This window comes from Stegostoma tigrinum, chromosome 25 (genome assembly GCF_030684315.1).
Source record: "Stegostoma tigrinum isolate sSteTig4 chromosome 25, sSteTig4.hap1, whole genome shotgun sequence".
Taxonomy (NCBI): domain Eukaryota; kingdom Metazoa; phylum Chordata; class Chondrichthyes; order Orectolobiformes; family Stegostomatidae; genus Stegostoma; species Stegostoma tigrinum.
The window spans coordinates 12060583-12088253 of NC_081378.1; the positions used below are offsets into that span (position 1 = coordinate 12060583).

The 27671-nt window shown below is 43.6% G+C and overlaps 1 protein-coding gene across 3 annotated transcripts in view; it reads right to left on the minus strand.

The window, feature by feature from the left end:
- The window catches only part of LOC125463075 (uncharacterized), an 87386-nt gene extending 67420 nt beyond the window's left edge, over nt 1-19966 (minus strand). For 2 of the 3 annotated variants that reach the window (XM_059654485.1, XM_048553748.1), the window contains exon 1: nt 16498-16747. In XM_059654485.1, the coding sequence (XP_059510468.1) occupies nt 16498-16534 (37 nt within the window). In that variant the 5' untranslated portion in view covers nt 16535-16747. Of the gene's footprint in view, nt 1-16497; nt 16748-19859 lie in introns of those variants that run through there. The other variant, XM_048553749.1, reaches the window with a different exon arrangement.
- Between the last annotated feature and the right edge of the window lie 7705 nt (nt 19967-27671).

The window sequence follows — 27671 nt, forward strand, 5'->3', positions numbered from 1 at the left end:
AGAAGATGGATAGGCTGTGTCAGATAAAGGAAGCAGGAATGAGAGGGAGGTTTGGACATGGGATGAGGCCGGGGGGGGGTGGGGAGATTTTAAAACTGGTGAATTCTACGTTTAGAAAAAGAAGAGTTGCTCCTCCAGTTTCCAGGTGGTGTCATTGTGGCACTGGAGATGGCCCAGGATGGGCATGTCATCAAGAAAGTGGGAGGGGGAAGTTAAAACAGTTGGCAACCAGAAGGTGTTGTTGATTATAGCAATCAGAATGCTGATGCTCCATGAATTGGTTACAGGGACTCTGCTTGGTCTCACCGACATATTGGAGACCACTTCAGGAGTAAATTCCCAGGCCCCGGCCTCATCCCATGTCTAACCCTCCCTCTCATCCCCACTTCCTCGACCTGACAATCTGCCCATTTTCTCTCCCACCAATCTGCTCCTTCCACCTCACTGGCTAATCTCCACCACCCTCTACCTGCACCTACTTATCACTATCCCACCTACCTCCCCCAGCCCCAACCCCTCCCTCTATTTATTTCACAGCTCCCTTTCCTGCCCCCAGTCCTGGTGAAGGGTGCAAACACAAAATGCAACATTCCTGTTTTTCTGATGCTGCCTGACCTGCTGTCTTCCTCCAGCTCCACACTGTGCTGACCAGGCAGGATGCATTGCGCACAATGTCCTCATCCTGTGAATGAAAAAAAAATTCTTTGACGGGAACAATTTATCCTAATTTACTTGGCCTGGGCCCCTCAGGGTTTTGAGCAACTCGAAAACAGAAATCTACTCCCAACCTTATCTAAGGACGAAAAGGCCCAGCCTTTCCCAATCTGTCTCCAAAACTGGTTCCAGCGATAACCTTTTCTGCACTGTCAGTCACCTGGGTGAAACGCCATTTTCTTCATATTTGTTCTCAGAATGAGGTTGGTGTTGTTGAATTTCATTCCATTCCGAGTTTCCCCGCAAAATTGTGATCATTTTTTCCTTTCTAGTGACCATTTGCACAGCAGAGTGTCTCAGTTTTAATGGCATCAAGTTGACAGGGCTGGGGTACCCGGGTTTTCAAACAGTTCACCATCTTTTATATCCACTTATTTTTCTCTGGACTGGGCCCACAGATAACAAGGTTCTTCCAATTCAACCTATAACTTGCCCAAGGGCAAAATCTGAACTCAAGACCTCTGGATTGCGAGTTCATTACCAGAATAACTTCGATTACAGTAACCATCCTGATAGATGCAAAATTCACTTACTCCAAAGATGAACAAAATGCTTGTTTCATGATTGATGGAGCAAAAATGAAACAGAGGACTCTCCTGAACGGTGAAACCAGCTGCTTTACAGAACCATGAGTGTGACAAACTGCCAGGTTAACATTCACCTCAGACACAGACAGTTGCATTGTACAGTGGTCTTTCAGAGATGTATTTGTTAACAAACTCGACAAAAAGGATGTGCGTGAGGTGATGTACTAGGGCAGGACAAACAAAGGGAGTACAAGAAGAATGGCAAGACCTGAGGATGCGCCAAGGATCAGATGGACCTCAGGGTGCCTGTCTGTTGGTCCCTTAAGGTTTCAGGACAGGTAGATAAAGTGCCTATGAAGGCATATGGAATAGACCTTAGGTCTTGGCTAATAAAGTAAGAGCAGGGAGGTTTTGCTGGAACCGTATAGATAGTTGGTCAGTCACAGGTGGAGTACTGTGTGCAATTCTGGACTCCATATTACAGGTGAGAAGGGGGAAGAGAATGTTGCCTGGGCTAGACAGTTTCAGTGATGTGAAAGATTGGACAGACTGGGTTTGTTTTCCTTCGAGCAGAGTCATCCTGTTTGGTGTTGGGAAGGTGGCGGCGGCGGGGGGGGGGGGGGGGGGGGGGGGGGGAGGAGACTATGATTAAAATGTATAAATTTGAGACCCAAACAAGATAGACATAAGGAAATGTTCCCCTTGGCGGTGAGAACAAAAACCAAGGGGCCACACATTTGAGAGGGTTACAGGGAACCAGAGGGAAAAACGTTTTCACCCAGGAGGGTGGTGAGAATCTGGAACTTATTACCTATAAGTCTGGTCGAAGCAGAAACCCGGATAATATTTAGATGAGATAGCAGGAACGGCTGATGCTGGAGAATCTGAGATAACAAGGTGTACAGCTGGATGAACACAGCTGGTCAAGCAGCATCAGAGGAGCAAGAAGGCTGACGTTTCGGGTTGAGACCCTTCTTCAGAAAAAGGTGGCCATACAAGAGTTCTGGGCCAAGCGCTGGAAAATGAAATTAGAATGCCTAGGTGATTGTTTTATGACTGGCGCAGATTCTATGGGCCTTTTCCGTGCAGTAAATCTCTAGGACTCCAACAGCAGCTACAATGTTTGAAATGGCCAGGAGTGAAATATTTATATCTCACATAGTATTACAAAATTTATTCTTAACTACAAATGTGAAAATGACTTTTAATCTCTAACCACAACTATTACACTCCACTAACGCCCCACCACCACCCTGAATAGATTCTCTACGTGAATGATGGCAAACTTCATTGAAATAAGCAATTTGGCAAGGCAGCCCTCGATAATAATAATAAAGAACAGTTCCTGGGCAAACTGCTGTTCTAGTAGAGTGAGTACAGAGGAAAGCTTAGAAAGACCTTGAAAAAGGAATAGATCGTGATCATTTTGGTTTAAATCTGAAGGAAGTTCAGAATAGACTAAAATTAAAAACAAAACAAATCAAATCAAAACACTGTGGGTGCTGTGAAAACACAAGTGCTTGAAAAGTTCAAGGAGGTCTGGTAGCATCTGTGGAAACAGAAACAAACAGAATTAATGGTCTGAGTCCAACAGGGCCCTACTTCAGTAGGTGTGTTGTAAAGAAGTTAAATTGGACCTGAAACATTAACTTTGTTTCCTTTTGGATCTTGAAAATCAAAAGTGGGGAAAATAAACAAATTTGAAACAGAAATTGGAGAAACACAGTCTGGATTTAGATCAGGAGTAAGAATAAGTGAGAGAATACTTAACTGAAAGAAGAATCTTCGGTAAATATCTATAAGTAAATAATAGAATATAAGAACTAGGAGCAGGCCATCTGGCCCCCCGAGCCTGCCCCGCCATTTAATAAGATCATGGCTGATCTTTAAGACTCAGCTCCACTTACCCGCCCACTCACCATAACCCTTAATTCCTTTACTGGTCAAAAACGTATCTAGCCTTGCCTTAACAACAGTGAGGTAGCTTCAACCGCTTCACTGGGCAGAGAATTCCACAGATTCACAACCCTTTGGGTGAAGAAGTTCCTCCCGACCTCAGTCCTACATCTGCTTCCCTTTATTTTGAGGCGATGCCCTCTAGTCCTAGTTTCACCCGCTAGCGGAAACAACCTCCCTGCCTCCACCTCATCGATTCCCTTCATAATCTTATATGTTTCTATAAAATCTCCCCTCATTCTTCTGAATTCCAGTGAGTATAATCCCAGTCTACTCAGTCTCTCCTCATAATGCAACCCTCTCACCTCTGGAATCAACCGAGTGAATCTCCTCCGCACCCCCTCCAGTGCTAGTGCATCTCTTCTCAAGTAAGGAGACCAAAACTGCACACAGTACTCCAGGTGTGGCCTCACCAGCTGCAGCATGGCCTCCCTGTTTTTAAACTCCATCCCTCTAGCAATGGCAGACAAAATTCCATTTGCCTTTTTAATCACCTGCTGCACCTGCAATCCCACTTTCAGCGTTAATGTTCACATGTGCTCCATAGGCCATGAAAAAGTCTTCTATGTTCCAATGAAACAAGTTCCAGCCGATCCAGCCTCTCCCTAAAACTCAAACCCTCCATTCCTGGCAACATCCTGGTAAATCTTTTATAAATCCTCCCCAGCTTACTGTAACAGGATGACCAGAACTGCACTCAGTATTCCAGATGAGGCCTCACTAACGTCCTGCACAACTTTAACATGACCTCCCAATCCCTGCACTCAACGGTCTCAGCAATGAAGGCAAGTGTACTAAATGCTTAGACTCTTAACCACCCTGTCTACCACTGATGCAAATTTCAAAGAATTATCTACCTGAAACCCAAGGTCTCTGCTCTACAACACTACCCAGGGTGCTACAATTAATTGTACAAGTCCTGCCTTTGCTTGTTTTGCCAAAATGCAATACCTCACATTTATCCAAATTAAACTCCATCTGCCATACCTCAGCCCATTTTCCTAACACAGAGATCTCTTTGTAATCTTAGATAACCTTCTTCACTGTCCACTGTACCATCTGCAAACTTACTAAACATTCCCCCTGCATTCTCATCCAAATCGTTTATATAAACAACAAACACTAGTGGACCTAGTACCGATCCCTGTGGAACACCGCTGGTCACAGGTCTACACAGTCTGAAAAACAACCCTACACCACGAACCTCTGTCTCCTACTGTCAAGCCAATTTTGTATTCAATTGGCGAACTCACCCTGAATCCCACGGGATCTAATTTTCCTGATTAGTCTGTCATGTGGAACCTTGACAAAGGCTTTACTCAAGTCCATGTAAACAATGTCTAACATTCTGCCCTCTGTCTTTTTGGTTACTTCCTCAAAAATCTGAATCAAGTTTGAGACATGATTTCCCATGCACAAAGCCATGCTATCCATAATCAGTCTTTGCCTCTCCAAATGTACATCAAACCTACTTTTCAGAATTCTTTCTGACAACTTACCCACCACTGATGCCAGGGTCACAGATCTACTGTTGCCAAAATTCTCCTTCCAGCCACGCTCCAATCCATCAGTACCTCACTTGTAGTTACAGACGATACAAGTATCTCTGCTGGGGCTGTACGATTACTTCCCCAACTTCCCACAACATCCTAGGATATACTCAATCAGATCACAGAGATGTATGCACCTTTATGTTTTCTAAGAACTCCAGCATTTTATCTTATGTAATGTGAACCGTTTACAAAACATCAATATTTATTTCTGGGTTCTCTAGTCTCCACTTCATTGTCCATAGCAAAAGCTGACACGAAATAGTCATTTAGTATCTCTCCCATGTCCTGAGGTTCAACACATTGATGACCTAATTGCAGCCCTATTCTCGCTCTAGTTGCTCTTATTGTACTTGTAGAATCTCTCTGGATTATCCTTCACCTTATCGGCCAAAGCACACTCATATCCCCTCTTTGCCCTCCTGATTTCCCTTAAGAATGTCCCTACACTGTCTATACTCAAGAGATTGACCTGTATCACTAATGCTTCACTGTCACTGGATCAAAACCCTGGAACTCCCTCCCCAACAGCGTTGTGCGTCCACCTACAGAACATTGGCCGCAGTGGTTCAAGATAGCAACTCACCACGACCTTCTCAAGGGCAGCTGGGGGCAGGCAATAAATACTAGCTCCATGAGGACCATTCACATTCTGTGACTGAAAGGAAATGGTGCAGACTGCAATGCATGCAATTTCACAGTAGAATCTGAACCTTGGATGGTCATGGGTTAATAGCTATGAAATGGAATGAATAAGGATGAATTTCAGAGAAGAATGAGGCAACATAATGACTGACTGGAGCTGGGGTTTGTTACCCAAATTAGACATAAGTCGCAAACATGGTGTACAGCTGGAATCAGTTTGAACAGGTATGCAGTGAGAGGTCTGAAATGGCAGGAGGAGTTGAGTAGAATAGTTTCTGCAGTCTTGCTGTCGTTGAGTTCCACTGAACCGCGGCTTCACTGCACACAGGGCCGAACTTGGAAAACACAGGTGGAAGCCAGGCTTGGTTCATTTGGTCTACTCCTGCCCTTTTTCGCTAGGAGACCTTCAACTGGGTACCCTTTGGTTGTTACTCAGACACACGGAGGGTCAGTGGAATTGCCTGCAGAACTGTCAACCTGGCCCACGCCCGCATTTGCAGGGAGAAACTGGAAGATCCCAGTTGGCCTCCGACAGGTCTCTTGATGAGCCTGGGAGTGTTTTATCTGGTAGGGGGGTGGCTGGCTTTTCCTGACACCAAATTCACGCTCTCCTCAAAATGGCAGGCACTCCGAGACTCACTGGACAGCCAACGGCCAAGCCTTCAGATCCCACAGCTCCACTGCCGACTTTCACAGCGTAGGCCAGAAATTAAGACCATGGTGTCAGAGAGGCCACTGAACTCTTTGATCCACAACACCGCAGCTCACTAATTTCCACTGGTAACTTCCTCGTTGCAGTGGAGTAATCGTTACTCCTGTTCCAGAAGACGTTGCAGAATTGTTACCATGGTGCTTCCTCCCACATTGTTGACTTCCAATTGGTCATCCATTTTACTCAAGATGACAACAATTGAGCAGTCAATTATTCTAATCAAGTGCTCATCTGGCACTCGAGCTCTGACTAGTTAAATGCTGGCAAACGAATACAGATCTGTTGTTCAGGGATTGAGCTGACAGAATAAGCAAGACTGTGACCAGTAGGTCCTGACAGTGAGAAATGCTCCAGAATGTGTGCCCGGATGATGGAATGTTTTAAGCAGGTTAATTTGCTTCATTTACTTCCACTGTTGTGAGAAGGCGGTAGCTTTTGGTAGCAGTTTGGAACACACTACGCTGTTACCAGTGGCAACCATGAATATTGGCACATTGAATACAGTGCTAGACAGCCTGCCCCTGTTAAGCTTCTTTACTTTCACTCTCCTGTGTGTCATTCTCATGGTTTGCTGGATCATTTTAGCAGAACAAAACCCTAGAAAGGAGGGACCAGGCTGCATTCTGGGTATTAACTCAATGCATTGGCTATAATCACACTCATTCCCAACTAAAAATACAGATTCCATATCACAGATTCAGTGCTACGTTTAATCATTGATTGATGGCCTTTGTGGCAGGGTATGAATGACTGAGAAACATTTCAAGATGCTGTACGAATCAAAGTTTCTTATTAAAGGGGAGGGAATGCACGATTCAATAAGCTTAATCAGTGAAATTATCACTAAACTCAGTTCAACAGAATGTTCCAAATCTGGTCCCATTGAAAAGAAACTCAACATTTTCTGCCTTCGGGTTTTCAAGTTAAACATACTCTACTGTTGTTTGCTGTCATCCTTTTAAAAAGACATGCCCACGAGGTAATTTTCCTCCAGAAAATCCAAAGCAATACAGGCAGAGAATGCATGGAGCAGACTTTGGGAACATCCAAGTTCTAAAATGGACTTGATCGTTTTCAACAGGCTGCACTTTGGATTTTTTGCAACTGGTAGGGCAATCGTAGTTTGGAAAGATTCTGAATCCATGTTATAACGTCTATTGTAACTATCCCTTAGGATGTTGCTGGCTCTGTGCTCCATGGATTTGGAAATATTTTCAATGAAGAGATGAACTGAATTTCTGGATCAAGGCCAATTCTGTGTCCTAATATATATTTTCAGAAAGAAAATCACAAACATATTCACATGGGGAAAATTTTCAACTAGAACTACATTACCAGTCAACCAGAACTGTCTGGATCAACTTCCTGAAATAAATCTTTACTGGATCACAAATGAATGAAATCTGTTATTTGCACAGCGTGAAAAGTTGATGAGCTCACTTAAACTCTGATCCAGCACTTGCCTCAAATGCCAAAACAACAGAGCACAAACCAGCTAGTGGTTTTGGTGGATAGACAAAAAGAATTGAGAGGTGCTGCTCCCAACAACAGCATAGAGGCTGGAGACAAAACAGCAGCTTTAATTGAGGGGAGGCAAGCAGGAGGAAGGTGGCACGGATCGCAGCCATGAAGCTTTCAGATCTAAACAAAACAAGACAGTCATAGACAGCATTGACGAGACCACAACTGGTGAACACTACTGGTCTCCCTATTTAAATGAAGGATGTAGATTCACTGGAAGCAGGTCAGAGGAGGGTTACTAGACTAATAACTGGAATGGGTTTCTTGTCTCATGGGGAAATGTTAAGCTTGTTTGTTTTACTCACAGGATGTAGGAGGGAGTCGGGGTCACTGGCTAGGCCAGCATTTTATTGTCCATCCTTAACTCCCAGTTAAGAGTCAACAACATTGCTGTGGGCCTGGAGTCACCATCATCTGCCGTGGTGGGATTCCAACCAGGGCTCCCAGAACATCACCTGGGTGCCTGGATTGACAGTCTGATGAAAATACCACTGGGCTGTTGGCTCCCCACCCTAATTTATAGCTCGTAATATGGTCTTGCATGAAGAAACTGAATGTGTGGTTATTAAGTTTTCTGAAGGCATAAAGATAGATAAGAAAGTAATTTGTGAGGAAGACAACCTACCCACATCCTTTTACAGATTCAAATGAGAGGGTGAAAGAAAAAGTAGCAAGTATCAACTTACCCACTGTGGCAGGAGTAATAGTAAAGCACCTTATTATTGAAATGGAGGGAGAGCGAGAGCGTGCAGAACTCTTGCGTTATGTAGCCTGTTGCACAAATCACAAACTTAGTATCCACATACAGCAAGTGATTTAAGAAGTGAATGGAATGTTGTTATTTATTGCAAGGGGAATAGAACATTTAAGGAAGGAGGTGTTGCTCCAGTTGTACAGGGAGTTGGTGAGAACAGAGTATGATGTACAGTTTTGGTTTCTTTATTTCAAAAAAGTGCAAATACATTACAGATAGCAAGGTGTAGAGCTGGATGAACACAGCAGGCCAAGCAGCATCTTAGGAGCAGGAAAGATGTTTCGGGCCTAGACCCTTCATCAGAAAAGCTTTTCTGAAGAGGAGTCTAGGCCCGAAATGTCAGCATTCCTGCTCCGAAGATGCTGCTTGGCCTGCTGTGTTCATCCAGCTCTACAACTTGTTATCTTGGATTCGCCAGCATCTGCAGTGCCTTCTATCTCTGATGTAAATATATTATAAGCAGTTCAGAGAAGGTTCACCAGACACCAGAGTTGGGTGGGGGCATGGGCCATTGCTGTGGTAGAAATGGCCAGGCAGGCCTGGCTGGTGTCTCTTGCAGTTTTGAAGAGTAAGAGACAACCTGATTTTGATTTGATTTATTATTGTCACACGTACCTAGATACAGTGAAAAACTTTGTTTTGCATGCAGAGGAGGCAGATCATACACACAGTGTGATTGAACAGAGTGAGGGATACAAAGTTACAGCTGCAAAGGTGGTACACAAAAAAGCAAGTTGAACATTTGATTTGAAATATGACGGGTCCATTCAGAAGTTTAACAGCAGCAGGGAAGGACCGGATCTTGAACCTTAAACGTGTGTTTAAGCTTCTGTATCTTCTGCCTGACAGAAGAGGTTGGAAGAGATTATAACTGGGGTGGGAAGGGTAACTGATAATGTTATCTGCCTTACTGAGACAGCAAGAAGCATAGATGGAGTCCATGGATGGCAGGTTGGTATGTGTTCACACCTCTCTGCAGTTTCTTACGGTCCTGGGCTGAGCAGCTGCCATATATACGATGCATCCAGATAAAAGGCTTTCAAGAGTACCTCTATAAAAATATCAAAGATAGTAGGAACTGCCGATGCTGGAAAATCGGAGATAACAAGGTTTACAGCTGGATGAACACAGCAGGCCAGGCAACATTAGAGGAGCAGGAAGACTGACTTTGTAAGGGTCCAGACCCGAAACGTCAGCTTTCCTGCTCCTCTGATGGTGCCTGGTCTGCTGTGTTCATCCAGTTCTACACTTTGTTATCTCTACAAAAATATGCTCCTCACTGAAACATACAAGATCTTGAGGGGACTTGACACAGCAGCTATAGAAAGTAGGCCTTCCCCTTGTTAGAGACTCCAAAAACCAGGGTAGAAAATTCAAAAACACAAGGTCTTTGATTTGACACAGAAGAGAGGAGAAATTTTCTCTGAGGGCCTGAGGCCAGAGAATTCTCTTCCCAGAAAGTCACAGAGGCATAATCATTGAACACTTTAAAGGAACAAGTAGAGTTGTGATTGGGAACAGGCAGGAAATTGGAGCTGAGGACTCTACCAGATCAATCATGAACTGGCTGAGTTGTGGAACAGGTTCAAGAGGCTGAATGTTCTATCCCTGCTCCTAATTTGCATGTTTGTAAAAAAAAATGTTACCACCTTGCTTGGAAATGAACTATTCAAAAGATGGAGAAGTGAACAATTATACTGAGAACACAACTGTTTTCTGAAAATCCGAGTTCCATTAACTCAGTTCCTGTAGGTGAAGCTCTCACTGTTTGTTCTTTCCACATCAGCCAACATAGTCTTGAATTAACAATAGATGCTGGTCTTCTCTTGACCCGTTACATTTACAGGACATGTCAAAACTAATTACAGCTTTTGTTTTCAGGAGTTGAGCAGCAGGTTTGACATGAACAGGCAAACAATGAGCTTCCAGCTGTTAGTGTGCTTGCAGATCAGGAAATAGCATCACTGAAATTGACACAAAACAACTTTCCCTTTAACCAACCACATACCACAGCTTAGCCCCAACTTCAAGATTAACTCACCTTGAAAACACCCAAATTCTTACAGCCACTATCCTGCAGTTGTCTCGTCAGTTTATGCTGCATAAAAGCCCAAACGTGGTCATTTAACTGACTTTACACATAGAACATTACAGCACAGTACAGGCCCTTCGGCCCTCGATGTTGTGCCGACCTGTCATACCGATCTCAAGCCCATCTAACCTACACTATTCCATGTACATCCATATGCTTGTCCAATGACGACTTAAATGTACCTAAAGTTGGCGAATCTACTACCGTTGCAGGCAAAGCGTTCCATTCCCTTACTACTCTGAGTAAAGAAACTACCTCTGACATCTGTCCTATATCTTTCACCCCTCAAGACATCACACACCACTTACTGTTTGATTGGTATACTGACACATATTGATGTCGATCAGATGGTTTGCTGCAAACCTATAAATTCTCCATTTGCAATCTGACAGAAGAAAGTAAGGGCTGCCATCAAGTCTACATAAAGTAGTGTGGAGAACGCTTCTTTCATAACAGAGTTTTGGGTTGGCTGGAGTCAGTCAGTAGTTAGGAAGGTAAATGCGTCACTGGTCTTCATTTTGAGACAGCTAGAATACAACAGCAGGGATGCACTGCTGAGGCTGTATAAGGCTCTGGTCAGACTGCATTTGGAATATTATGATTAGTTTTGGGCCCTGTATCTAAGAAAGGATGAGTTGGCCTTGGAGGGGTCCAGAGGAGGTTTACAAGAATGATCGCAGAGATGAAGGGCTTGTCACAAGAGGAGTGGTTGAGGGCTCTGGGTCTGTACTTGATCGAGTTTAGAAGGGTGATGGGGATCGGATTGCAACGAACAGAACAGCGAGAGACCCAGATGGAGTGGATGAGGAGAAGATGTTTCCACTTGCAGGAGAGACTAGGGCACAGCGTCAGGGTGAAGGGACGATCCTTTCGAATGGAGAGGAGGAGAAATTTATTCAGCCAGAGGGTTGTGAATCTGTGGAACACATGGCATCCACAGCTTTCTGTGGCAGCCAAGTCATTGAGTGTGTACAAGACAGAGATAGTTAGGCTCTTGATTAGTAAGGGGATCAAAAATTGCAGGGAGAAGGCAGGAGAATGGGGTTGAGAAACATATCAGCCATGATGGAATGGGGGGGGTAAGACTCAAAGGGCCGAATGGATAATTCCCTCCAGTATCTAATGGTCCATGAACAAGTCCTTGTTCTGGTTTAATTGCATAAAACTATTTCATAACATTTACAAGTTCTCAACATCGCAATGAAGGCTTGCCATACCTGCTTCCTGATGACCACATTCACTACAGATCGTGGTACCAAGTCACGTAGGCCTCGACAGTGTCAGAATTGATCATTGGGCCTTAAGGATTTCCCTAAGCTCAGCCGCAACAATGGTACTATTTGTCTTCACATCCTGGGGTGGGGGTGAAGAATGAAATGGGAAAGAAACTTTTGGTTCTTGCACAGTGGCTGCAAGTCGGCTTGTTTATTTCGAAGAACAACTGGGTCATTCTTGGCTGCCGTAGCTCCTTGGCAGTGCTCTCACCACCAGGTCTGACAGCAGAGGCTTCACCAACTCCCAAAAACTTGAGCAAAGAGGTTGAGATTGAAATGCCAGTGCTGCCCTCGGTCTTCTGGATGAGGCACTAAAACAGCTTACCAGGAGGATGCCAAAGGCTTTATTATTCTTGCAAAGCAGTGGAGTTCTCCCCTCTCTTGGCCAATATTTAATCACTTTTTTCTCCCCCCAAACACACAGGGGTGGCGTGTGAATGGAATGAACTAGCAGAGGAAGTGATGGCGGCTGGTATGATTACAGCATTTAAAAGGCATCTGGATGGGCGTATGAATAGGAAGAGTTTAAGGATATGGGTCAAAGGGAACTGGATTAATTTAGGATAACTGTTCGGGATGGAGGAGTTGGACCAAAAGATCTGTTTCCATGCTGTACATCTCAATGACAATCATACCTATGATCAGATCACTTTTGCATTGCTGTTTGAGAGATCTTACTGTGCACATTCAGCTGCCATGTTTCCTACTCCATTGTGCCACTTCCATCGGCGCTGCAGCAACTTTTGGACCTCCTGAGATCATAAGGAGCACTTCATGAATGCACGCCCTTCTTTCTTCCCACTAGGGAGTGGCGGGGGGGGGGGGTGGTGGTGGTGGAAAACAGAGACAAGAAAATAGATGCGAGCCACAAGCAAATCAACATTGCAGTTATCAAATGACAGCAGGTCAAGGGGCTGAATGACCTCCTCTTGCTGCTAATTTCTATGTTTATACATTCATACTTTTTATATAGCCATGAGACAGAATTGTTAATTGGGTAGTATTGCTAATAGCTACGGAAACATCCAGGACAAATGTTTTCCAGAGAGGAGTGTATAGAGAGCGAGAGCGAGCGCGAGAGCGAAACAACTATTTCGGAAGTAAAATTGAAGACTAAAACCCCAATGATTAATGTTTTCCAAGCATATTTCTGACCATCAGCTCAATGACTCATTGATGGCTCACCACTAAATCTTGTTTTTTTTAGAAACACTCTTTGAACAAATTCCCAGATGTAGTTTTATTAACTAAAAACAGAATCTAGCACTGCATCAGTGAAGGAGGCATCAAACCACAAGTTATCTGACAGGATGCTGGGTGCGCCTTAGAAGTTTTAGGGCTATTAGTAACCACTTAAAAAAAAACTCAGTGTGAAAGATAGTTTGTCCACTAGAGTGCAGCAGTAACTCACATCAGAGCAGAAAGCTTTCACCAGATTCTTAACTGCGTCACAGACTAACAACAAGAAGCAGGTCCCAAGATTGGAAAATTATAGAGTTGTACAGCACAAACAACGACCCTTCAGTCCAACTCGTCCATGAGGACTGAGTGTCCCCAAACGAAACCAGTCCCACTTGCCTGTGTTGGGCCCATATCCCCCGAAACCTTTCTGATTCTTGTACATGTCCAAACGCCTTTGAAATGTTGTAACTGTAGCAGCATCTACCACTTCCTCTGGATGTTCATTCCATGCATGAACCACTCTTTTAAAGGTGCACAGCGACTTTTGGATGCAGTAGCCAAGGTAACCACTGAGGTGAACTTCCGCAAAGGAAAGGAGGGGCAATCAGTCCAGAATCAAGCTGGCGAGCCCCTCAAACGTGATCCTAGAGGTTAGAATTAAGGTTTCCTTCACATATATCTTAGTGCGTCACTGACAACACAAGCATTTCTGGCCCACTGCCAATTTCCCTTGAACCGAGGCATGTTTCAGGGACACTTAAGAATCACTCACATCGTTGTAGGGCTGGAGTCACATGCAGACCAGGCTGGGTTTTCCAACATGGGTTCGGATCGTCAAGCATCCCTCAGGCCAGGGTTTTAAGGTTATTATACAACAGTCTGTACATGATGGCAAGGTGACCAAGAACAGCATGGTCTGTGCTGTACAGGTTCCAATCTCCCAGCAGAGGGCCAGGACATGACGACTGAGGTCACCATCACATTCACTGCTTATGAACCCTGCCTCGACAGCAAGATCAGCAGATTTCCTCACGTAAGACAGTGTCCAAAAACTGGATGGGTTTTACAATAATCTACAGCTGTCATGCTCACCATAAATGAACCTAGTTTACCCAGATTTATTACGGGAATTTAAATTCCGGTTACCACAGTAACTGGTGAACCCAAGACATCTATAAAGAAAATTCGAGCAGGAAGGGTGACGTTTCAGGTCTGGACCCTTCTTCAGAAATGGGGGAGGGGAAGGAGATGGGGATTGTGAAACAAATAGGGAGGGTGGGGGAAGCTGCTGAATCCATCTGCCTCCCCCTCTCTCTCTATTTATTTCACAATCCCATTTCCCTGCCCCAATTCTGATGAAGGGTCCAGACCTGAATTGTCAGCCTTGCTGCTCCTCTGATGCTGCTTGGCCTGCTGTGTTCATCCATCTCTACACCTTGTTATTTCACATTCTCCAACATTTGCAGGTTCCACTATCTTAAGTTCATTAGAGACAGGAGCATGAGTTAGGCCATTTGGTCCCTCAAGTCATACCTTGCCAGTTTGTAACATCATGGCTAATCTGCCCTAGTTTCAAATCTTCAATGTCAGTTCCTCATAGCCCTCAACATTTGAAAAACATGTACCCCTTCTTTGAATAAATCTTTGTGATCCAGCCTTTACAACTCTGCAGGATAGGGAATACCAGGCCTCTGGGAGGAAAAAAAATCCTTTGTATGGCAGTTTGAGATCAATGCCCCCTTATTTTGCAAACTCACAAAAGGATGGCCGAATAAAAAGCGTCCAAAAATAGAACTGAACAAGTTTCAAGAGAGTTCATCATCATCTTACTGAGTTTTGTTTGTTTTGTAGGTCATGTCCAGGAAATGAGCGAAATGCTGCTCCTGAAAGTGCTGAGTCACAAACTCAAAGTCCCAGTAAAATTACAAGGCAGGATATTGAGCATTTCAAACCCAGGACCTGCCAGAACACAGTGGCAGATTATCCCTCTTAGCCCAAACTGCCCACTCTTGCTGTGAAAGCAGATGGAAGTCAGTAGGGTAGTAGCGTTTGGAGCTGGCGGGGGGTGGGGGGGGGTGGGAGGGAGTTGGGGATATGTGAGCCCTAAGACATTGAAGTCTCACTTGTATTTCACTCAGGTGTCACTGCCTCGGAGGTTAATCTAGACCAATAGTGCAGTGAGATCCTACACCTGAACAGAATGGCAGACAGTTAAGCGTACGTGTGTTTGTAGACACAGGTCTCTGGGTAATGATGGACTGAGGACCTCGGTTGACTTTCCTGCCATCAGGTCAATGGAAGTTGAAGTGATCAGCAGAGTGAATAAGGAAAGTAAAAATTCCAATGCTACAATGCTGCTGCTTCATCTCATGACCATGCTATGTTTGAACTTCTGTTTTTGCTCAACCCTACCACCCTACCTTGAAAGTTGTAGATTGGCTATGCTGGTTTTTAATATTCACGATTTTCTCAATCATTGGATTGTAATGCTGTACTTTTCATTTGTGTCCCCCCCACCCTCCCGCCATGCCCCACCTCCTTGTGTCATTCTCAGTCTCCATGACCATGACATTACTGGAGGGCAAGTGATAGCACCCAAGAGGTGGTGGTGATGGCCTAGTGGTACTATCGCTGGACTGTTATTCCAGAGACCCAGATAACATTCTGGGAATGTGGGTTCAAATCCCGCCATGGCAGATGGTAGTATTTGAATTCAATTAAAAAATATCTGGTATTAAGAATCTAGTGATGATCATAAACCCATTGTCAACTGTCAGGAAAAACCCATCTGGTTCACTCGTGTCCTTCGGGGAAGCAAACTGCCATCCTTACCTGCCCTGGCCTGTACGTTACTCCAGACCCACAGCAATGTGGTTGACTCTTAATTACCCTCTGGGCAATTAGGGATGGGCAGTAAATGCTGCCTGGTCAGCAATGCCTTGATCCCTCAAAAGGAATGGCTTCAGCTGGTATGGGAATCAATCCGGCACAGTTGGCATTATTCTGCACCACATCTTCTCAATCTGGGAAACTGTAATAACCAATCCCCGGTAGGTCTCTCTCATGGACAAATCTCTTGGTTAAGGTAAATCCAGGGACTGTTGAATCAAGGCCCAAAAGAAAGGAAGACCAATAGCCTTGCACTGTGCCAGAGGCCTATAATATTTCCATGTTGAATCCTGTCAACTCCGTAACACTAACCAGCCAGGAAGCAGAGCTGTACACATTGAATGCTCCGTCATCACCAAATGCAAACAAAAGGTAGAGTTGGCAGTATAAAAACCTTTCGTGGTAGTAACCTGCAAAATAGGTTTTTGATCCGATAACCAAGTCAGGGCTGTGGCTGTGCCTGTGCATACTAGTCTTCAAAATTATGAAATACTAAGATTATATTTACATTCTTATGTATTAGCTGTGATGTATGTGCCAACAACATTGCACAAGCCAACACGAAATACATTAATTCTCAAGTAAGCCACAAGTTGACCCGCGTGCCTGGCCAACTGCTTTTCAGGACAGAAGTAATTCACACCGAGTTTCGAAAATAACTAATCATTTCAGCACACTTACCTCTGACAAATGGCAAAGGTAAGGAAGGAATACTCATCTACTACTGTGCAACTTCCAACTGCATATCTTGAAAATCCCCAAGAACATACACACATATTCACGATCACGTTTGATATGGAGATTATGGGCGGCAAATAATAAGAAAAAGAACTCTGCAAGCTCAAAACTCCGGCTTCAGGGTAATGTTTGGCTGTCGCACAAAGGCTGCGTTGATTTTTAGCTCTGATGCCAGCTGCTTTCTCCAACATAACATTTCAATAATTGATCCCGTGGACCTATGTTTTCCTCATTTCCTCTCTATTTTAAGCTTCCTTGTTCTTTTTTTAAACCCCTATGTCTTTCATCAGAAAGAAGGAAGAGAGGGATGTATTGAGTTTGCAGGCTCAGGTCCGTGCTTCCCTTGCACTTAAAGTTTTATACTACTTTTAAACTAGGTTATCTTGAGTCTGATGGTCAGGCAGGAGTTCCTTCACACAAAGACTCACAGTGCTACGCAGGCTTGAAGTATCCCACTCACTGCCAAGTAGCGATGTTGCCTTGCACAGGTAAAACATGCAGCACCTGGGTTTTTGAGTTATAAAACCACCTACCCGCCACCATCGTATTTCTGCTGTGTAGTAGCCTAACTTCCATTTCAGGTTGTGGTTCCAGAATTTTTAAAAAATGTGGGTCTCATATTGCATTTAGTCTACCATATCACATGACATGTTAACACGCTCCTACCCCCTTTGGATTTGTTTCATCATTCTCAGGTTTTATTTAAATGAAGTAATGACTGGGAATAAATTTGCAGCTTACTGCTGCAAATGTGAATGTTGCAGGTCAGACACCTGTTAAAGAAACTGCTTGATATTCCTTTCCAGACAGGAAACTAACTGGACTTTGTGACAAATGTCCAACTAGCATCAGCTTTGCAATCTGATGAAAGCGAAGAAAGCCAAACAACTCCACAAACAGTCAGCATCATGTGAAATTCCAATAATGACAAAATGCAATTGGATGTGTCTGTAGTGAGCAAACCTGCAGGAAAATGAAATATTCCATCACTTCAGTTGCAGAGTGAGAAAGAAAGTGAAATACTTGGAAACAAGAATTACAGTTATGGAAGGTTCAAGTGGAAGTGTTGAATAAACATGAATTTTCTTTTTGCAGAAAGATTTGAAGATTGCAACCTTCCCACTACAGAAATTGTCAAAATGAAACATTGCTTTTTCTTTCGAGTCACCTGTCCATCCATCAAGCAAACAACTGAAAAGTTATACTGACATTGGATATGAAATTCCAAACTTTCAACTTGAAGATAAATGGACTGGTTACCAATTTTTACAGTGAGGATTTATCCTATGTATTGTTTCAGAACTGCGGTCGCTTCTGCGGTTACCTTCCTCCTAACACCTTAAAACTATGACCCCTCGTGGCACTCCTTCAATATAAACCATTAAACACTGACAGAGTTCTTCACCTTACTTACTGCTTTAGCAGCAAGTTATTCAGCAACGTGGTAGACACATTATTCAAGAATGTCCAAACTAGAAAGGTTTACGTTGAATTCTATGGGGCTTTCTCACAACAGAAGGGGTTAAGGTGGGATCAATATGGGCATCCATAGAGCTGGGAGTTACTTCTCAGTGTCAGTGCTTGGAGCTGCTTCTGGAACTGTGTCAATTCCAGACTTTCTCTGGACATGTTGCATGTTGACGCTGAACCACATTCAGTGCTCAACTCCATTTGAACATAGAAGATAGAACATAGAAGAGTACAGGCCGTTGGGCCCATGAAGTTGTGCCGTGGAATAATCCTAATCCAAAAATAAAATAACCTAACCTACATTCACCTCAATTCACTGCTGTCCAGCAGTCGCTTAAATGTCACTAATGACTCCGCTTCCACGACTACCACTGGTAAACTATTCCATGCACTCACAACTCTCTGGGTGAAGAACCTCCCTCTGACGTCTCCTCTATACCTTCCTCCTAACACCTTAAAACTATGATCCCTTGTGGCAGTCAATCCTGCCCTGAGGAAAAGTCTCTATCGACTCTATCCATGCCTCTCATTACCTTGTACACATCGATCAGGTCACCTCTCTTCCTCCTTCTCTCCAGGAGAGAAGTCCCACCTCAGTCAACCTCTCCTCGTAAGGCAAGCCCTCCAGTCCAGGCAGCATCCTGGTAAACCTCCTTTGCAGCCTCTCCAAAGCCTCCACATCTTTCCTATAATAGGGCAACCAGAACTGGACACAATATTACAAGTTTCTTTTTTTTTTCTTTTTTTGGGAAAGAGAGCAAATTTGTGGCAGTTAGCTGAAGTAATTTCCTAACAGAGGTGGATTTATGATGATATAACTTGCAAGGCTGTGTTTTAGGGGGTCCTAATACAAGTTTGTACTGCTCACTTCAACATGAATTGCCCCTAGGCAGTTCTTCAAAGAGGACATGCTTAGGAATTCTGTACTCATCCATGTGGGAGATAGGGCACGTCTATGTAAACATATCACAACCTCTGCTTTCTCCTCTTTTCAGGTATCAACTGTGTCTCAAAGAATCCCAACCTTCTTACAAGTCAAAAGGTTGTACATTCGAGTCCCAGTCTACAGGTATGCAATCCAGGCACCACTCCAATGCAGTCCTATGGGAGTCCTGCACTGGTGAAGGTGTCATCTTCCTGAGAAATTCTTTAATCTATCACCTCCAGCACATGTAAATTATTGTGTGGCCAAATTCAGAGACAAGTAGGCCAGCCCTGCCTGGTGAGCTCGACAAGATTTAACCTTAGTTTCTAGTTAAAATGTTCAGAGGCATCACAGGTGAAATGCTGGTTCAATTCATGGGAACTTGCTGTGTGCAAATCGATACTACTTACAATATAAAAGTGACAGTTGGAAGGGTCTAGGCCCGAAACGTCAGCTTTTGTGCTCCTGAGATGCTGCTTGGCCTGCTGTGTTCATCCAGCCTCACATTTTATTATCTTGGAATCTCCAGCATCTGCAGTTCCCATTATCTCTAACAGCAAAGCCCTTACGTGTTGCATGTCATGTGAACAAATGTTCTCACTGACTTGCGCATGAAAAAATGCATTGCTCTAAGCTATTTCACTTTGACAAACATGTTTGTTCAGGGTTCGCAATATTGTCTTTGTAAGTCATGTAACTTGTGGCTACAATTCACACTAAGTCAGCAAAATCAGTTAAAGTTGCTTCCTGATTGCTTCCTCTACACAGCGTATGCAGAACAATAATTTCATCAGCAACTGGTTTAAAAGCAGTTACAAAGAACACAAATTACCCTACACTAGCTGTAACTTTCTACAGTGAATGTAACATATACGCATGGGCTCTAGCAATGCAGTGGTAGTGTCCTTACCTGTAAACCAGGCGTTCAGTGTTCACAGGCTTGATCAATCCTACCTGCTCCAGAGGTGTGTCAGAGTCTAACGGATTGATTGACCAAATCTATAACTTGCATTTACAGTGCTCGGCAGCAACATCTTGACAACTGCAGGGAGATCTACGCTGCTCTCCAGCCTTTGTAAGGCAGAACAACAACTGAATCCCACAAATTATTCAGCAATTGATGATGATTTGAATCTCACGGCTCATTTCCACTTGATAAAGGATGGTTGTTTTTTTTTGTCCAAACCACTAACAGTGTAGATTATTAATATATCAACCTCTGGCATAATATGAATCCACCATTATTCTCTTGGAGTATTCCAGCCCATAATTAATATGGTTTTGAACAGACTTGTAGCACTGATAGATAGTGTTCTGATCAGGTTATGCTACTGTACACAATATGAATTGCAGCACTCTGAAGGAGGACCAGGCAATGTAATGAGCATAAGCATCTTTATATATAAACTTTTGGAACATCCATCCAATTTGCAGGTAGCATCTAAAAATTGTCTGAAAGTTATCACGTCCACATCGCAACAGATTAGCTCAACTCTCAAACGTATTGCAGTTCCACTAATACAAATAGTGGAAATGGAAACCAGGCTGTCAGGACCAGTAGTACAAACAATGCTTCAGTCTGTACTGCACACAGCCCACAGCTGAACTCAGTTCTGGTGCAAGATCGAAACTTATCCAAAAGTCTCCGGTGTTTCTGCCTGACCCGCTTAGGCATTTGTAGGATTCTGCTTTTATCTCAGAGTGGAATATCATCCAGCAACTTGCTAGAAAATTCCCCTCTAACCTGGGCCAGTGAGAAGTAGAACCGTGTTCTCAACAGTGATGAGCAATTGGCTACCCATGGCAATTCTCCTCTAAAGCGTTCCTAAATAAATAAATGTCTCTTCTCCTCAGGGGCAAAAGCAGCCCAAAGGTGCTGCTGTCCTTCCTTTAACTTTCCAGTTGGATGCTGGTGTCATTGGGTTCCACCACGTAACTGCTGGCCCACAGTCAGGTGGATGTGACCAACCGCCTCAGTCTACCTGCTCGCTCAAAGTGGCACATGCGTAGACTTTTACGTGGGTGGAATAAGAGTACTAGTGGGCACAGAGTAACAATGCCTATGTTTTAGTCGTCATCCATAATGGGGAAGTGCTGGTGTTGGACCGGGGTGGATAAGGTCAGAAGTCACACAACACCAGGTTACAGTCCAATGGGTTTATTGGAAATCACGACAGCTTGGTGATTTCAGTAACCCTGTTGACAATAACTTGATGTCATGTGATTTCTGACAAAGTGATGTTTCCCAATCAAAAACAGTGTCTTCAACCCGTGTTCATGGCAAACAGATACTTGCAACATCAATTGGGATGGGTTAGAGTAGAAAAGGTGCATAACCCATAATAACAAAAAAAGAAGGATCTGGCCTTCAGTAATGTGAAGCCCAGTTACTCTGCATCATTGGGTTGGCCAGAGGATCTCCACCAGTTGTGCACATTTCAACACTGAGGTAGAAGGTTCAGTTGTGCCAAAAACAAGAAACCAGGAGTTGGCCACTCAGCCCTTTACGCCTAATCCACCCTTCAGTAAGATCATGGCAGATTTAGTTTTATTCTCAACTCTACAGTCCTGCACATCCCGATAGTCTTTTGTCCCCCAGTAACCAAGAATCCATCGAGCTCTGCATTAAAATTTTCTGCATCCACTACCTTTTGAAGAAGGGAATTCCAAACACTGTCACTCCTCAGGGAAAATTCTCATCTGGCTGACGGATGAGAGCAGAGTCAAAGCCACATGGCGACAACAGCAACTTGCGTTTCCACAACATCTTTAACCTGGCCGAGTAGCCCACAGCACTTCACAGGAATGTCACCAAACCAAACTGAACTCCTAACCAACACTGTAACAAGATGTAGGGTCAGGTGAGCAAACGTTTGGCCGAAGTTTAAAGCAGCAACTTAAACAAGGAGGGGTAAAGAAAACAAGGAAAAGTGGTAGAAAAGCAAGATTGAGAAATTATTAATTTAGGTGGGATTTAAGCAGCTTTCCAAAGTGCCAGAATTGTAAGATCATTCTTTATCTGTAACTTGGGTGTGGATGTTGTAGGAAAAATACTTGCAACAGTTCAATAATATTTACATGGTTAGGCAGAGCGAATAGACTGGAGCAATCCTCCTGAGATGGAGCAACTATAAGCCTAACATGAAAACAGAAAATGTTGGGATTACTTAGCAGGGCTGCTAGATCTGTGGAGAGCAGTTTTCTGGTATGACACTTCTACAAAACCCAGGCAAACACACATCCTTTACTTTAGTTAGTGACTGATTCACTGAAGTGCCAGATTTAAGGCATGTAACCAAGACCTCATCGCTTTGTTGCATTGAGCATTAATCCCATGGCATCACTCCAAGAAGAACAGGGAGCCTCTCCAATTCGCAGGAAAACATTTTTCTCTCAAGTTAGATCATCAACAACAGATTTTAATTATTTCACTGCTGTTTGTGGGTTCATCCCATCTGCAAATTAACCACTCAAAATGCCATCATAATAGCCAAAATGAATCATTATCTCCTGAGCACTTGAGCCATGATTAGACACTGCAGAAATGCTCTGTTAAATCTCAGATTAAATAATTACGTAATTTAAGTATAATCAATTAATTATGAAATATCTGCTAACTTAACATTCCTGCACATCCGTACATACTTCCTGTTAAGCATGGTGTTTGATTTAATAATAACTCACCATCCAGAAGGAGAGAGTGCTCATGAAGGCTGGGACATTGATATTCATGATGCATTGTATGCATGCCTCTGGGCAGGGCAATCTCTTCCACACATCCTGGCAATTCATATTGCCACAGTTACTGCAATGCAACCCTTTGGAAGAGCTCATGTGGTAAACTAAGAACATCTCTGCTTTTGAGTCAGAAATTCTGGGTTCATGTTCCACTCCCGGATTAGATGGGCACACGAATAGGAAGAGTTCAAAGGGATATGGGCCAAACGCTGGCAAATGGGACTAGATTAATTAGAATATAAAGTCAGATTGGATGAGTTGGACCTAAGTATCTGTTTCAGTGCTGTACAGCTCTAGGCTCTTAATCCTTCCAACATACAGCAATGGTAGGCAGTAAAAGCAGGAGAGACTTCTTGTTACCCATGTGACACAAAGAAATTGGAGTCTCTATGATCACTTTCCACTGCTTCAGGGGCTGACATACATATGAAAGTGTATAATGCCTTGGGAATCACTTGTGAAACTCAACTGTAGCACATCACAAAACTCCCACAATGAGGAAAATCCCACCTGGCACAATATTGAAGATCAGAAGTTGATTCTAACAGAGACAGCAGCTGGATCACCACAAAAGACAGTCCCTTCCCAATGCCAAGGACGACGTATCTGTAAATAAGGGCCAGGATGTGTTCTCCTCCTCACCACCTCCAGCTGCTGTGTGCCTATAGATAGGCATGAACTTGCGGGGAAGTCCTACTCAAGACTTACTTGAACGATCGGCGAACTTTCAGCGCTATTAGTAGGTGGTATTTGACCAAAAGAGTTCTCCCGTACCCTCAGCAGTCAGTGAAAGGGGGAGGGGTTGAAAATCTTGTTCACCAAATTTTAAAAACTTAGAAGGCCCTGCGGGCCAACCAAACTCTCTCACCCACCTGATCAATAAATACCCTGCTGTAGGGCGAAGGTTGCAGCTTTTTAGGAGGGTGAGGATATGTGAATTGAGTAAAGCAACTTTAAGGAACAATCAATATTCAAGTTACTGCTCTGAATAGATTATATAAGCATTGGATTGGTCATATAATGTAGATTTGGTCACGTAGATGCACCAGTGAGGTTCCCTATAGTGCCATGCAAGAGAAACATGTTCTCCCTTTTGGAATACATGGGTCATTAAAGCACATGACCCTGCGAACATTCGCATGTGGCTGCGCACGGATGACTATTTAGCTGCTGACTTGCGCATGACTCACATGGGAAACTCAGGGGTGCGCAACTTAAAGGAAATGGTACGCGGCAGGAGTTCAGGGTCAGCACCACGATGCAATGTCTACTTGCTGGCCTAGCCCCTCTGTTTATGCCTTCAACTATTTTCTGTTGGAATCTGAGTAATTGTAATCATTTGTAAGTTTCATTGACAGGGTTAAGTAGAATTCGGCCGACGTTGGTCATAACTCTGGGATGAATGACAAGTTTTGCACATCTATCATTTCCACGAGGAATGACCATGCTCCATTCACATTTGATGTGGAAGAATTAGTAATATTTCTAAAGACCATACGGTTTCAGAGTTCACTGCCATGGACTTTACATTGTGAAGGAGTTAGCAGGCAACTGCAGGACAAACAGTTCACGACATCCATTCTCCTTTGGAGTGGCACCAGATCTCCACTTAACACAATTGCAAATTGGGATCTTGCAATACCCATCATCCCATGACATGAGTTTATTTGCAAACTAATATTTTCCATTTCTTCACCACCATCCTCCCTATCCCCCACCCCCAGCTAAACAGGAAAGTGAGGAGAGCTATATGCTACATGCTGACAACTTAAACTACAAAACTGAAAAATAAAAACAAAAGCATGTTGTTCTGCAGAATGTTAGCCAAAGTTTATCTTCCAAACAGATCTAATCGTCACCCAATCAACTTTATTTAAGCTCCTTTCTTACCTTTATTCATTCAAGGGATGAGGGCATCGCTGGCTCTGCCTACATTTATTGTCTATTCTTAATTGCCCAGAGGGCAGTTAAGAATCAACAGTGTTGCAGTGGGTCTGGAGTCACATACAGGCCAGACTGGGTTTTCCTTCCCTAAAGGCCGTCAGTGGACTAGACGGGTTTTTCCGATAATGGACTCAGTCATCATTAGATGCTTTGTTCCAGATTTTTTTTCATTGAATTCAAATTCTACCACCTGCCATGATTCGAGCCTGGGTCCCCAGAACGCCACTGGGGTCTCTGGATTAACAGGTCAGCGATAATACCACTAGGCCATCACCTCCTCCATCTTTTTATATAATTAATGCCTTAGGTCTAGTGAATATGCTATTCAGCTGATTCTTTGTGTTGCCATTAAAAGGTGCTATATGAAGGCAGGGTGTTGCCACTGTACAGTCAATTTTTACAGCAAGGAAAGAGATCGTTTGGCCCATCAAATCCAAGCCGGCAATCAAGTATCCCATCTGTTCTGATCCCATTTCAATGCTATACCTGTAGCTGAAGAATAACCTCTCCATGAGTGGCCACTATTACAGAAAGAGCACAAAAACAAGAACTCAGCAATACCAAATAACAAAGTGTGAAGCTGGATGAACACAGCAGGCCAAGCAGCATCTCAGGAGCACAAAAGCTGACGTTTCGGGCCTAGACCACTCAGCAATACCCACTTGTCAACAATTAAAGCACAGGACCCACAGATACCGGGAGATCACTTCTTATTGACTGGCTTCTTAGTTGTGCAACAAAACTCTGGACACGCCTTCCTGAAGTGGTGCTTCTGCAAACAGAGTTGATGTTCTAGATATACTGTACTGTACTCTTCATCTGAGCAGTGCCACTCCTCGTGGGGAAAATGGTCAAGTTGCTCCATTTCTCAGAGGATCTCACTGAGCCTCAGAGGGAGGATAATGGCATGAGCTGCTGTGGTCTAGTGGTGGGTCTGGTCTCCTTATCAGGGTACGAGAGAATCCAGAATCACTTTAAGAAAAGGCCTTGCACTACTGAGACAGTGTCAAGGTATAGTTCGTCGATGACAAATTCAACAAAAACCTGAAAATAAATTGAAGTTTTTACTTACTATCATTCCTATCTCATTTTCAAAGGGCCTTATAGTCAACTATCTACTCTTGTCGTAAACTTACAAAAAGGTTCTGAAAACAAATGCAATATTCAATTTGCACACAGCATAGTCTCTCAGTAACAATGAGATAAATCATCAGACTTTCGGCGATGATAAATAAACATTGCTTAGCTGTCAGAGATGCCCAGCGCCTCTTCATGTCATTTCCTGTCATATCCAGCAATGCAACGCACCCTTAGTTCTGTGCTGAAATGTCAGATTGGATTATGTGATTAAAGACTGGAGCAGAGTTTGAATCCATGACCTTCGAAATTAGAGACAGAAACGTGTACCTGCTGAGTTATGACCAGCAGAGTACAACAGCATACACACGCAAACCCAGTTGTCTAATACAATTATAACATTAAGTTTGGTCATCACTGACAGCAGCAGCATAAACAAAAGGTAATTATAATTCTAATTTCCTGTAGTCAGTCAAGTGACACAGAACTAGCACCATTTGTCTTAAACATAGTACATATCATTTATTTGCACTGCTATGTTAGAAACACCAAATTATAGAACAGAAGTCATCATGGCTTGGTGAAGATCGGTGTTGTTCCCCAATCATTATAACCGATTTCAAATGGTGCTAGATAAATACATAGACTCCAAACACCAAGGGAAATCGGTCATCCTTTAAAGGGACAGTAGACATTGTGCAGCCAAGTGGAAGAGGGATGAGACTGTCAGTCATCTTCCAGTTCTTCAAGAACAAAGTTATTTCAGTAATAGTAACTACAGCGGTAAAGACTGAAATGAATTTGTCATATTTAACATCACCTGTACTCATTGACCATGTGCCATCTAAGTTGCATCAATAAGATCAATTACACATTATACTTGTTAGAATATCAACAAAGGCCCTGCAAACATACAAGCATCTGGGAGGTTCCACAATAACTCGGATTTGCTACGTGTAGACACATCAGAAGCTGCTCAGGCATGTTGGCCAAGGGAATGAAACCCTACCCCCAGTGGGTCTCAGTAAATACAAAAAACAAGGGGGTGCCAGTGGCCAGAGCATCTCTCTCTTGGCCTAGATGATGGTTAGGAGCCTTCCACACATCAGCTACCCACAGGTTTCGGGACCAGATGGCAAGGCTGGTATCTGTTAAATCAAAAGAGTCAACTCTAATAAAACAAAACACTCTATCTTAACACAATCAAATGCAATTCCCTTGCACAAGAATTACCCATTGCTGTCGAACGTGACTGGCACTTATATCCAACACCCAACTGTATGAGTGCCCAGGAAAATAAAAGGGATGGTCCTGAAATGTCTGGCAGCAGTGTGAGAGCATGTGGAAACAGCGGGGGCAGAAATCATGGGAGTTCAGAAAGATGATATGCAGGTGTTTGATGAGCAAATTAAAAATAACAAAACAATTCCCTGAAGGGACAAGCAAAAAGGCCTTTTCAGCACAAGCAAGCGAGCCTTGCCTTCATCTTGGATGTTAAATCCCTGAGCTGAAAAATCTAACAACAAAAACATCAGATTTATCAGTACAGCTAGCTGTTGAAATGCAGAGGGAGGACAAAAAGCAGGCCATAATCAGCGAGGGAGACAGCAAGCAGAGCTATACACCATCACTCAGAAAACCTCTGCTTTCCAGGCAAGCAGATGGCTCAATAAGCAGCCGAAAACCAATCAGTTCAATCTGTCAACACTGTGGCTCAGCACCACAGCCTTGGGTCTTGCACCACAGCAGGGAAGCCATTCAAACATGACATCAACACACTGGGTGTAACACACTGGGGATTTGTGTCTCTGCTTATAAATCAATCAGGGACACTGGTCACAAACACGCAGGGATGTGTGATCAAAATCAGGGACACTGGTTCTGGACGTGTCTGCTACCTCCAACCTGTCACATGTTTGGACTTACTCATTCTGCCTGCTGCACACTGCTTTAATGGAGCACT